General features: G+C 40.5%; 1 protein-coding gene across 2 annotated transcripts in view; it reads left to right on the forward strand.

Moving 5' to 3' along the window:
• Nucleotides 1–14,226, forward strand: part of UBE2E2 (ubiquitin conjugating enzyme E2 E2) — a 360,447-nt gene that overhangs the window by 255,228 nt on the left and 90,993 nt on the right. For both annotated transcript variants that reach the window (XM_037008576.2, XM_073222806.1), the window contains exon 4: nucleotides 13,258–13,390. In XM_037008576.2, the coding sequence (XP_036864471.1) occupies nucleotides 13,258–13,390 (133 nt within the window). The remainder of the gene's footprint in view (nucleotides 1–13,257; nucleotides 13,391–14,226) is intronic.

The raw sequence follows: 14,226 nt of genomic DNA on the forward strand, positions 1-14,226 counted from the left end.
ACTAACTAAATGTTGTTATGTAAGTATTGTTAACTAAGGTGCTAGATGTTAACATGATGTCAGGGCTTAAATGTTTTCTTCAGACCATAATAACCCAAATCTCCTTTTTATTGGTACTTATTTGTAATTGCAGCCAATTCTAGTCTACTAAACAGAAATGTAAGTTGTTAGTGTTGGCACCACTTAGTTTATTAGTGCTGCCCTGTCTTCTGTTTCTGCAGCTTCCAGTCTGCACTAAAGCTTGCTATCAGTGTTGTGTGGGAACAATGAGCTCCTGAATGGACAGTCCTAGCTAGGCTTGAAACTCAGTTCCGCCATTTACTATGTAAGCTTTGTCAAGCCACAGAACTTCTTTGAGCCTTAAGAAGTTTCAGGTAACAGTAATTGTCTTGCCAATGGGTTTCAGCCCTGGACAAGTTCACTGTGGATTCAGTGAGACCAAGGAATGAAAATGGAACTTTCTTAGGGTAAAAGGGTTTATTACCCAGCTTGTTCTCCCAGTTATAGTTTGAGCACTAGAATTACATCTGCATCCAACAGTCTGCAGGTCTATAATCCTTTGTCTCTGCCTCTGCCCAGACACCTGGGCAGAGCTCTTTATATAGTGACTCAGTCAATAATAACTAATTGCCTACGGGTGTGGGAGCGGTAGTCTAGCCAGTTACATCATCAAGTCGTTTAGATTCAGGTGAGAATCCTGGCCACAAGAATCTTCACTTTATCCACAGTAAGTTTGCAGAGTGGCAGTAATTTCAAGGAGTATGTTAATAATTACCATTTTTAAAACACCCACTCTTTGCCAGACACTCTACTCAATACTTTATATATATATCTAATTCGTATGCCAGCTCCACAAGGTAAATAATGTTCCCCTTTACAGGTAAAACTGAGAAATGTGAAAGTGCCTACCATGATGTCTGTCATATAAGTGATGCTTAGTAAATGGTGTGTCTTATTATATCACATGGATTTCATTTTGTGATCTCTACTTAGAACCCTCTGTCAGTGCCTCTCAACCTTTAATGTACATAATGCCATCTGCAGATCTTTGAAATGCAGATTCTGATTCAGGAGGTCTGTGTAGTGCTACTGCATTCTGGACCTCTGCCTTGCAATGGGTTTTAGCCCCAGGCAAGTTCACTATGGATTCAATGTGACCAAAGAAATTGACAGCAAAATGTTCTTTGGGGGTGAAAGGGTTAATTACCCAGCTTGTTCTCTCCACGGTAGGTCAAGCATGTCTAGAGCACTGGGCCAAGCTCTCTACATAGTGCAATAATAGCTTATTGCCTACAGGTGTGGAAGCGGCAGCCCAGCAACAGGCCAGTTACATCATCAGGTGGTTTAAGTTCAGTGAGGATCTTGGCCATAGGAACCCCAACTTCCCCACAACCTCCCTTTGAGGTTCTCTGAGACTCCAAAATCATGACTGTTTCTCAACCCCTGGTGCCCATTAAATCCTGATTCAGTTGGTAAGGGGTGGGACCCAGGCTATTGGGTTTTTTTTTAAGTTCCAGAAGCAATTCAGATTCCTTTTTAAGGCACTGGATTCCTTAATTCATAGAATGTGATACGGTGTGTGTGTGCACGCACGCATGCATCCATGCATGGGTTTGTGTGTGTATAAAAACAAAGTGGAGCTTTTCTCTGGTTGAATCTCATGTGGGAGGCAGCAGACAGACTAGTGATCTCAAAAGACCTCAATAGAGCCCCTGAAACTCCTAGAAGCAGCAAATATGAAAACCACAGGTCTTCAGAATGTATTTCCTGTTGCTCTCCTGGCATTTAAATCCTTGTATTATCTGACTTCAGTCACTGTATGTATTTACTGTTCTCTCAACAGGGAACCCACTTTCCTCCCTCCTGCTTTTTCCCGTGTGGTGCCTTTACCCTGCCATGCCGCATCTTCTGTACCTGTTGAAATCTACTCTCTTTCCCACCAGCTTAATCGTCCCTGTCACCTGCCTCCACCACCGTTGTTATTAAGCCTTTCCCTAGAGAGGTGCAGGTCGTGTGAGCACCACCTGCTTGCCCTGGAGAGGGACATGTCGTCCTCTCCCCAGGTGCCCGCTGCACGGAGGCCCGGAGCAGCTGTGGCGCGGTCCCTCCTTCCCCAGGGCTCCCACAGCAGCCTGCTCCGGAAGCCCACGGAGCACGCGCGTTCGCTCTCCCTCCTGCTGCCCAGAGGAAGTCCCTTGGCAATCAGGACTGTATACGTCTGGCCCAGATCACAAGACAGTGCCGGGCACGTGACAGGTACTGAGGAAAAGGTGGGGGGCTACTGAGTAAGTCTCAGCGCCCTGTAGCCAGCGTTTCTGTCTGTGGCACTCTGGATCTCCTCAAGTAATCATAGGGCAGTTTCTGAGTTAAGTCTACCAAACACTGCCTCTTACTGACAGGCACTGTCTTTTGGTGCTGTGCCCTCGTTTACAGCTGCCTGGCAGCTTTCCTCCTCTGCAGGGCTGACCTGTGGCCTTTCTTCTCCTAAACGTGAAAAGGAAAGGGTTTCTCCTGTTAAGTTATCTGTTTTGTTGAAGTAGTGATGTATGTATGTCATGGAGGTGAGATGATGCCTTTTGAAGCCACTGGTAGAGCCGTTGGAAATTCTGGCCTGGTGTTGTCTCGTGTTGTTACAGGATGGCAGATGCGAAACTGAGCTGTATTACAGGAAGTAATTCTAAACCAAGAAAGGTGCGACTCAGCAGTCATTTGTCGGCTTCTTCCATGGGCTCAGTATTTAAAGGGAAAAAGTGTAAGGGACAGAGCAGCTTACAAGGTGTCATACAGCAGGTCCTGAAAGGGGAGGTTGGAACCCCAAGAAAGAGAAACTGTTTCCATGTCTTGAGTCCCAGAGCAAAGGGAGAAGTGGGCCTCACAACCTTGATTCAACCCTACGAGTTTCTTGCTTATCTGATAATAATAACATAAAGTTATGAATTTATACGGGCCAAGCACTGGTTTAAGCTCTTTACAAATGTTAACTCATTCGATGCCTATGTCAGCTCTGTGAGGTGGTCACTCTTTCACAGGGGAAGGCACTGAGACAGCATGAAGTTAAGTAACTCCCCGTGAGTCACACAGTGCGTGGCAGCCAGGATTCAGACCCTGGCTCTCTCCATCTGGAGCCCGCTTTCAACACCGTGCTGTAGTAACAGACTACTTTTACTAGGGATGTTGATTATTTTTCAACACACATTTACTAAGCACCAGTGTGTGCAGTTTACTTTTGCCATTTTTCCTCTGGTTGCCTTGTTTGTTCTCCATCCTGGGTGCTGACACTGGCCTCCAGGCAGCCCTGTGGGAGAGTCAGCGATGGGCTCTTGGAGCCGGAGAGCAGCGTCAGGGATGCAATGAACATCCTGCCTGGTGAGGGGTATCTCAGCTGACCTTTTCTGGAATAAATTAGGCAGTTGTGTGAAGAAATTGTTGTTTACCATTTTCCTATCCAAGAAACAAAAGATGTTCTCAGCAAATGAAAAGTGTTTAAGTACATTGGAGTTATTTAACCTACTTGGGAACCAGATTGCCTTAATAGCAGCTCTGTATACAAATAAACAAATAAATCTTAACCATCCTAAGAGGACTTTGCTGTCCCCAAGATCTGCCCCATCTTAACTTTCAAATGGAAGTTTTACTTTGATATATAGTATAAGTGCTAGAAATAATAAAGTAATAAACTACAGTACTAAAGCTGCCTTGGGAACCACACCCAGGAACTTGAAATTTGTGGAAAGATCTGACTTTCTAACCGTGTAGGGCATCAGTGGCTTTGCGCTCTTGTCAAGAACTTGTTTAACCTGCAGATAAGATCAGTGGACACATTAAAGTCCTACAACCTTCCTGTCTAACACGTGTGGGGGAAATTTTAACTAATAAAGAAACACCACTTGCTATGTCGGCTAGCTCACATGCCAGAATTGTTCTTACGGATAAGAGCATCGAATTCTGGAAGAGTACCTGGAGACTTTTCATTTCTCACAACAGAGACAAAAAGCACAAGAGTTGGGGTGGAAGGTGGGCAACACAAGCAGTATTACAGGAAGTATTAGGTTTTACAAAGAAACGAAGAGAGTAGTCAGGTCACTATTTCTATTTTGAAAAGCTAAAAAAAAAAAGAGTTTGGTGGCTGAGATGAGAATGGCTGTTTACCAAACCTCAGAATATAGTCCTTGAAACATGCCTGGGGTGAAACAGTAAAAGAAAATCCAGTTGTTCTCGATTTCTGGTCACCTACCTTAAGCAGGGCCGTTTATCATAATGGCAACCACAGCGGTTTTTCAGCTGAGTGTTCATAACGGAATTGGCAGCAGTTGAGAATTAGTAAGAGCCTCTCCTAGGACCACAGGGCTTAGGTTTTCTTCTGTGGGTGTGGGCTTGGGCAAAGCACTTCATTTTGTTGACCCTTAATTTTATCACTTTTGAAATGAAGGCTTTGGATAGAAGTGATTCTCAGTGCAGGGGAGCTTTTTATTTTTTCAAATTATTCTATCCCTCCCCACCCCACCCCACCACACACTTCCAGATCCATGCTAAGAATCACTGCTGACATGGGTCATTTTTTCTACAAGGAGAATATCTGTTAAAAAGGGGAGAAAAAGGCTGAGAATAACTCAGTCAACTTATTTCTAGAGTCCTTTTAGCTAACTAAAGGATTGAAAATCCTGTAACTCAGTATTTTAAGTAATTCTGATTGATTTCATGTCTGCCTGTCTAACTTGGTGGAATGCCCACACAGTTCCAATGCTTCCATTTCACAAAAAAAGTTGAACTAGGTGGTTTTCAAGGTATTTACATTATGCTCTTATTTCTAGCAACCCACATGTATAGAAAATCAGATTTGGTCCTTTTTGACTCTGTGACTTAGCCTGTATGTTTGCAAGTGAATTTGTCTTACAAAAAAGTAGCTTAGAAGGAAAAGGAGGAAATAACCATTTTTCCCTGTAGTCTCCCTTCCTGCTTCCCACTTTCTCTACTTCTGCCTGCTCACTGTTTTGTAGTTATATGTCTTAAAATCTTACATCTGTTGCAGAGTTCTGCAGTCCCTGAGTATATCACACACAGAAAAAATCAAACACACACACACCCTTACACATAGTACAGAGAAGCAAACGGAGGCCCAGGTGCCGTGAACCTCCTGGGCCTGCCTTCCTCACTGACTCCCAGGAAGCTGGTTTGCCCACTGCGCATGCTGCCTGGTTAGCTCCTGCCTTCCTGAGGATGGGAAATACTATGATTATTAAGCAGTAATTTATTTTTGTTTAAAATCTTTTCCTCCTGTTTCTTCTACATTGTTGACACTGTTAACAGAGGGTACAGATTGGATGACAGTAGTGACTTTAAGATTGGCAAGAGATAACTGTAGCCAACTGACACCTTCTTTTTATCTTTACATCTCAAATCTGGAGAATCATAAAGATCCTAACCATTTATTAAGCACTCATTGACAGAAAGTGTGAAATAGTTATTTTTCTTGGAATACTTCAGGAATAAGGACCAGACCCTTAAAGACTAAAAAGAGACCATATAAAGGAGAAAAGATCAAGAGTCCGGTTCTGCTTGGAACTTAGTACAAAGTGGGTATTTTCTATCAGCAGTAACGCTAAGATGTTACGCTGGACTTTGGTGGTATTATTCTTTTCAAAAAGTTACTGAACAAAGATATACAGAGACTTAGGAGTTTATGAGGTACCTTTCTCCAATTGTCCTTTTAAGAGCAGCAATCTTGGCCTGTTTTCTTAACACCCTTGGGCTATCTGGGATGCTTTTGCAGTCTCGGAATGAGTTCTTTCTTCCTGTGACCCAGATAATGCTGTTCCTTAATATTTCTTCTTTCACCTGTATTAAAGGTCCCATAAATAACTATAACGCTATGTTTGCATAGAAGGGTACCACTTACAAAGGAGAACCTAGCCTTTGGGGGTGAGGAAGATGTCCTGGAAGAAAGTGCAACTTAAGGCTTAAGGACAAATAGAATGATCAAACCTACAGAGCATCTTATCCAGAAACAGGAGTCAAGAAAGAGCCCAGCTCTCTTGGAATTTCTGCACGTCTTTCCAATGTGATTGGAAAATGGTGGAAGAGAGGGAGGTGGCAGGGGATGAGGCCAGAGATGTAAGCTGGAGGCAGATCTTTATGAAAAACTTGGTATACTTCAGAGAAATCTGGGCTTCATCGTGAAGATATTAAGAAGCCAGAGAACATAGTGAAACAAAAGATCCCACTGGAAAGATTTTCTGGAGAGTTCCATCTGCAGCTAGATGGGCGGTTTGGAGGGAAGCTAGACTGGATGCAGGGAAACCACATGTGGATATGGTGCCATCTGAGGAAGAGCTGATGCCTCCAGTACACAGACTACAGAGAAACTGCGGAGTGAGGTTCTGTAGGTTCTGGGGGGTGTTTAGAGAAGAGGGGGGAGCTTAGTCAAGGATGACTCTCAGGTTTCTGATCAGATTAGAAATTCCATCAGTGTTTGGTAGGTGGATTCGAAGAATGAAAGTGAGAAAACAAGGTAGCTCAGGGCAGAGCCCCTAGAGAGGTGGGCACTGAAGAGAACAAAAGAATTAGAGTAGTGCCCCAAATTAGAGGGAGACTCCTGAAGAGATACCTGGGAAACAGTTTTTCAGGAATTGGAGTGGAAACTACAGAGAGTTTTAGTAAAGTGAAGACAAAAAGCACTGTTGGATTTGGCCACAAATAGGTCAGCCCATGACCTTGAGGACACTGAGAACGTTTTCCCCCCTGAATTCCCCACCCCACATGTTTCTTCTCCCTTCATTGAGACAGTACTGTGGCACTCTCCCGCTTCAGGTGCCTGTTACCCTCTGTAGCTGTCCCTCATCTGGGCCTTGCCTTCGTGTTTTCTTTTAAGAGATGGGAACTACCTTCTCTCTTTCAAGCTTGATAGAAAAACACATGCATTATTGTGTTGTAAGCCAGGAGCTCAGTATTCCCGCAGCTGTTTACTTCCAAAGCAACTTTGGGCATAGGTGTGGCATATAATTTGTGTGTGAACGGCATGACCCCCCCCCCCCCCACTGGAAGGGGTGAGTTCAGCTCCATGGAGTCTGACATAGGCAGGGGTCGCTGGAGCTCCTGAGAAATCCCTTCCTACGTCTTGTCCCTATCGATTTCAGGTTAGTGTTGGCACACTAGAGATTCTCTACTAAGGCAGTTCCCTTGTCCTGTGGAGCCAGGATCTCAGCGCTGCTCAACATCCTTCCTCTTTTCCTGTCTCAGAGTCAGCGTCAAATGAAAAGGCAGCAAGCATAGCCAAAAACTCTTGGTCTTCGAGCCACTGCTGTGGCACAGCTCATTCAAAGTATTCCGGTATGTTACAGCATCTTAGGCTCTTCAATAGAGGCAGTGAATGCCCTGTCCTTTTCTGCATTTTACTGTAAATGTCTAATATTTCATATATACATGAGGATTTATCCACTGTAGGCGGCAGCAATTTCAGGCATTCAACCAATTTGTAATTTACTAACTGATGTTTGCATTTTAATAGATGTAGCTAATTGTGTTTTATTTTGAAATGTAACTCTGTCAGTTGTGTCTCTTTTTCTTTAAAAAGCAAAATCTGAAAATAAGGAAATTAAAGATATTACTCATTAAGAACACTGCAAGTGGGAAAACACTGCAAAATAACCTCAGACCTAAAAATCCTGATCTTCAGTAAACATTCTGTTCAGTGGAAGGCTGGGTTTCCTGGGAGTGGCAGCTAGGGTTTCTGATGGGGTCCAAAGCTCTGCCTTACCTAAGTACATAGAATAAGATTAGGTTGTGGGATGACGGTGATGATGATGGAGATGAAGATGACAGTGTCTTGGGAGCCTTGTTTTCTGGTCGTAGGGTCTTCAATCTCTTATAAAATCACCAGGCAATTAGCCTTTTGAGTGTGTTGATGAACTTCAGTGTCACCCACAAAGCCTAACAACCTCAGTGACAGCTCAGTTTGGAGGCTTACCACTTGGGCCCCTACAAGCCCCATTGTCCAAGCTCTGAGTACAATTCTCCTAAAACTTCACAACTGCTCCACGAGGCTGGTGCTACAATCGCACATTTTGTGGATGAGAAAACTAAGACATAAGAGATTAAGTATTTACACAAGGTCATACAGGTTTTCCATGGCAAGGCTGGGATCCAGACAAGCAGAAATGGCCCCGGGAGCATGTTCGTGTTCCTCACCTCCACTCTGTACTGCGGAGGCCCCTGGCCCACCTTCCCTTTGCTCAGTTTGAAGGAGAAGCGATCATTGGAGGCATAAAGCAGCCTGCAGCACCTCCTTCCTTCTCACTCCTTTGGTCCTATCAGAGTATACAAAAGCCCATTCTTCTGTTTGGTATAGATTCACATAATTCCAACATATTAAAGGAACATTTTGATTAATATGAGCTACTGGAGCCTCCAGATCTTTACTACCCACTATATGGGACCACTAACTGCAGGGAGCTCTTAGGTCAGATTCTTTACAATCAAAAGAAATAGAAAATTCCACTCCTCACTGTCACTGGCCTCACTTCAGGTGCCTAGTGGCCGTGTGTGGCTAGTGAGGACCATATTGGATCAAGATAACTAAAACATTTCCACTATCACATTATCACAGGAAGTTTTATTGGACAGTTACTGCTGTCTAAAGGAATATAATGTGAGTCACATGTATAATTCTAAATTTTCTAGTAGCTACATTAAAAAAGACTAAAAAGGAATAGGTGAAGTTAATTTCAATATACTTCTATATTACAATTATTCCAGTATATCCCAAATAATATCATTTGAGCATGTAACTGATAAAAAGTAATGACATATCTTACTCTCTTTTTACATTGTCCTTGAATTTTGGCATACATTTTACGTTTACAGCATATCTCAATTTGAACCAGCCACAGCCACATAATCAAGTGGTCAGTAACTACCTGGCTGCCATTTTGTACAGCACAGTTGTGGACTTTAACACCTGGGTTTCTCACCGGGACATATCAAAGTGGGAGTGGAACAGGGGCCTGTTAGCTTAAGAACCACTGCTATAAGCTTTGAGATTGCAAGTGGTGCAGACATGCTATTTCTACATGATTGCTGAGACTCAGTCTTATATGTATTAGGCAAATAACATAGTTTCACATGCATTTTAAAACAATCTGTTTTCAAGATAGTTTGTTACTACTAGTAAAGTATTTTCGTAAAAAGACACATTTTGACAGCATAAATCAACTCAGAGTGATAGTGGTAGTTGTGTTATTTAGTGCATTGTTAATAACTGCATAGACAACTACCTTCAAAGAACTGACACAATTGGGAGTTCTTGCTGAAAGCCAGATAAAACTTGAAATGCTCACAAATTGACTAAGTTTTCAGCAGACATTGCCCACTTTTGTGAGGTATCTCCTGCCTTCTACTTCTGAGTCTCTTCCTTAGTGACACTATTTGGTGACTCTTATTTAGCCTAAAATATACAATTAACTGTGATTACCATTCTTGGAATACCATCTTAAAATTTCTCAAAGTGACTCAGAAATTATGCCTTTGTATTTGGGAAATGTGCCTTCATTTCATAGCCATGTATTCTCCTATGTGTATGTCTTAAACTAAATTTCTTTATCTACCTTGAAGAAATGTTGTAACTACAAACCTATAATTTACTTTTAAGCTTGTCCTTCTGATAAACTTCTCTGCTTATATTGGGCCAAATTATAGCTCAAGGTGCAACCATGTGTATTATTCATCTGAATGAGTGAGCTTGTCTGGCAACAAGGGACTGCATACATTCTGTTCTTCCCTCACTGTTGGCTTCGGGACAGGTAGGCAGAGGGGAAGACGGGATAGGAATGCTATAGTCTGGTCTTTGCACCACTGCCTCTTCATGTATTTCAGCACTTTTCAATAAATCCTGGCTAAGCATGATTTTATTTTAATTTTTTACTTAGTCATTTTTTAAACAGGAGAAATCAAATGCTGGATAAAACTGAACTCTCTATTCCCCATTGCCCAGATCTGTTTCCTCCCATCACCCCACTCCACCTCTCCTCTGTTCCTTACGTGACTACTGCCATGAATTTAAGTGTATCTTTCCAGTTCATTTCTTAAAAGATTTTGACATAGATATGTATCCATAAACAACATAAAATATTGCTTTATGTTTCTAGTTTATATATTAGGATCACACTGACATATGCTCCAACTTGCTGTTTTCCCATAGCATTTTGGTAGATTTCTTTGACATACTTTTCTCAATATGAAAATCTGATACATATGTGAGGACATATCTAACACATAAGTTATGAAGCCTAGTAATAAGACAGATAAGTCCTGAGCCCACCATACACCTTGAGAAATAGAATATCACCAGAACCACGGAAGATCCTGTGTGCTGTCCTCCACCCTGACTCCACCCAGGAAACTGCTCTTCTGAACTTTGTTCTCATTCATATCTTGCCTCACTAAATATGTATATTTCCTTCAACAGTATATTTTCTTGTTTGCCTGTTTTTAGACTTTGTAGAAGTAGTATCATACTCTATATGTTCCTTTTAGACTTGCTTTTTTATTCAGTATGATATTTTTAAGATTCATCCATGTTCATCAACATATTTTCACTGCTGTGTAGTATTCCTTTGGGTAAATTTATCCATTTTTCTGTTAATGGACGTTGTGGACTTTTGCTATTACAAATAGTGCTTCCATGCACATTCTTGTGTATGTCTTCTGATACACATGCATAAAAATAATGAATATACAGAAATGCCATTGCTCTGTTGTAACATAGGAGTATATATATTCACTGTAGCTCCATACTCTTATCCAAAATGATTAAACAGAGTCATCAGCAGTGATTAGGAGTTCTTTTTTTTCCACATCTTCATCAACACTTAGTTTTGTCAGGCATTTTGCCTGTATTTTGTAAAATAACATGGAATTGTAGTTTTAAGTTTCATTTCCCTGATTTAATGATATTGAGTATTTTTCATATGATTATTGTCCATTCATGTTTCCACTTTTTAGAAATGCTTATTTATGTCTTTTGTAATAGTCTGTTAGTCTTTTACTGATTCTTAGGAATTTGTACATTGTGGACACTAGAATGTACTAGAATCATATAAAACTAGTCAATCTTAATGTGATTCAACTATCTTTTCTCAATTTGTGGCTTATCACTCTCTTTAGTCAAACTCTAAAACTTTATTTTGCTTGTAAGTGCTTAATCCATTTGCAGCAGAGGTTTGTATATTTATTGAGGTAAAAATCCAATTTCTCTATTTTCCAAGTAAGAAAACTGTTTCCTTAGCTTCATCAACTCTGACATATATCAGCTTTCCATGGATGTGGAAAAGTCTGAGGCATTTCTTCAGCTTTTCAAATACATTTCAAAATTAACTGTACAAGTTGAGTTTTTTTTTTAAAGTGGTTGAACTTTTGATTGGCATTGCATTAGATCATTTTGGGGAAAACTGACATGTTGGATACTGAGTTTTCCTGCCTATAAACTTATCACTCTTCATTTATTTAATTGTCATGAATGTATTTCAATAGATTTTATAATTTTCCCTATACAAATCTTATATATTTTAATGAAATGTATTCATAGTTTCCTTTTATTTTTAAATAACATTGTAAAAGGTATTTTTAAATACATTTTCTAATTTTGTTGGTATATTGAAATGCAGTTGATTTTTGCATATTGATTTTATATCCAGACACTTTGCTAAACTCTTTTATTAAGTTTAATAAATTGTATATATGTTTGGGGAGTTTTTTTCTGTGTACTTAAATAATGCAAATGCTAACAGTTTCATTTCTTCCATCCCAATCCATACACTGTTTGTTTTTTCCTTGTGTCTTTCTTACTTTGATGAATATGCTCTCTAGGACAATAAGGATTAGAAGTGGATATAGTGGACGTCCTTGTCTTTTTCCTCAACTTTTAAAGGGTGTGCTTTTAATATTTCACTATTGAATACTGAAGTTGCTGTGAGGATTTTGGTAGATGCCCCTTATCTGGTTAAAGAAGTTTCCTTCTATTCCAGTGTTACTAAGGGTTTTTATCGTGAATGGCTATTACTAAAGCCTATTCAGTGCTCTTTCTGCAATCTATTACCAATTTTTTCTACTTATTGATATGAATTACATTAATAATTTTCTATTATTAGGCTATCCTTGAATTCCCAGAATATCCCAACTGGCTTAAGATGCATGCTTTTTTGGAATACTAACCAACATTATACCAAATTTTTTTTAGCTATAAACTAACATCAAATTTTGAATTTTTTGTGACTATAAACTTATTTCACAGTAAGAGAATGGGAGCCAAATGTTTGTTGACAATAAAATCTTTCCCAGGCACCTTAACAGGGTTGCCCAGTTTGCTACAGAGTGTGAGGCTAATTCTGCCTATTAGATGAAGTTATTAGCTTGATATTAAAAAAAGCTAAAATTTAATCTCATTTTGCCCTCCTGTTCACCAGAGAGAAGTAATACAATTCAGGTGACTCGCGGGGCCTTATTTTCCTCAGTGAGTGTCTCTGGGACGGGACTTACGTTCGCTGCTGGGAACCACGTGGCTTCACCTGCTTGGCTGTCATCCCATCACACCCACTTCCTAGACGCTGAGGAGGGCCAAGTCTGTTCCTCAAGGGACTTAGGGAGGGACAGAGAAGTAAACACTGCCAAAACACTGTTTTAAAACAAAATGATGTATCTTACGTTCTGCAGACCACACTGGCTGTGATGTACTGGGGTGTGGGTGGGGTGGGCAGGGAGATCTTGGGTGGGAAGAGAAAAAAGAAGATTCAGATGAGATATGATCCTTGAGCTCAGTTTCATGGCTGATGACCTTTTACTTATCTCGGTTATTAACAAAGGTATTAGACATTTTTTTTTCTGTAGTGGCCCATCTGGCTTTGAAAATGTGTCTCTTTCACCTATGACTATATCACCTTTTCAGGACCTCAAAATAATTTCATGTTTTGTTAAACATTTGTGCTCCTACCTCTGGTCTGTGGTCCTTCGCCTCTTTTGTTCTGTATTTTTAGGGGTTGTAAATGGCAAAACAGAATCTTCCTGGTTCTGTTTTACTAAGTCGTACCAACATATATCCTTTATAGAATACTGATGATATTGACAAATTAATCATCATACAGAATTTAACCTATTAATTTTGTGGTGTTTTTATGGCATTGCTCAATTTATTGTTACCATAAATAGATTTTTTAAATTCCAGGGTTTACATAATCACTAAGTACATTTCATTTGTATGTCTTATTTCAGCGCTGGACCCAAAGGAGACAACATTTATGAATGGAGGTCAACTATATTGGGACCCCCGGGATCTGTCTATGAAGGAGGGGTGTTCTTTCTTGACATTACCTTTTCACCAGACTATCCGTTTAAACCCCCTAAGGTCAGTATAAAGTATTCATCCATTTTTAGCAATATGTATTGTTGTATATGTATATACATATACATTTCTTAAATATTCATATCTAGGTATGCATGTCTATTCTGTCACTGTAGACAACTTCCCAGGGCTGATTGTGTGTAAAAGGAAAACAATGTGAAAAGTTATAGGTTATCCCCCAACCCCAGCCCTTTACTCACATTTCACTTTTTTCTCCTTCTTTCTCACTGTCTCCTTTTTGTGGTGTCTATTTTAATGCAACATAAGACAGCATATTATGGATGGAAGTAGGGGAAGGAGGTCGGGCTGGTGCCAGCCCTGGAGCCCAGAGAACTAGATGTAGGCTGTGGCTGGAGCCGGACGAAAGGCAGAGCCCCTTCAAGGCAAGACGTATGGCACCAGCTATGGAGCTCTGAGTGTTGGTGTCCAAGGTTCAGCTGCTCACATGCAGTACACATGCGCTAGACTAGAAAGTATGACCCACACAGACTTAAAAATGACACCAAGAAAATTCCGCAAGGAAGTATTTGCAATAGTCCATTAATGAATGATTAATTAATGGAAAGTCATATTAAGTGTAAGAAAGTGTAAGAGCAAGTACAGTGAAATCAGAACATGGGAGAACTTGCACTTATTTAAGATGAAACTGTATGCTTTAAGAATTCTTCACATTCCTTTCTGCTGCCTGTAAATCAGTCTTTTGACGAGTTTACATTCGTTCCCCAGTTTTGGAAAGAAAAGGACCCTTAGGACACTGACTTAGTATATTGGCCTCCAATAAAGAATTTTCATTTGTCCCGGCTTAACCTCTCAATACAGAGGCAAATAAAATATATTTG

The sequence above is a fragment of the Manis javanica genome, chromosome 15, assembly GCF_040802235.1.
Source record: "Manis javanica isolate MJ-LG chromosome 15, MJ_LKY, whole genome shotgun sequence".
Classification (NCBI taxonomy): domain Eukaryota; kingdom Metazoa; phylum Chordata; class Mammalia; order Pholidota; family Manidae; genus Manis; species Manis javanica.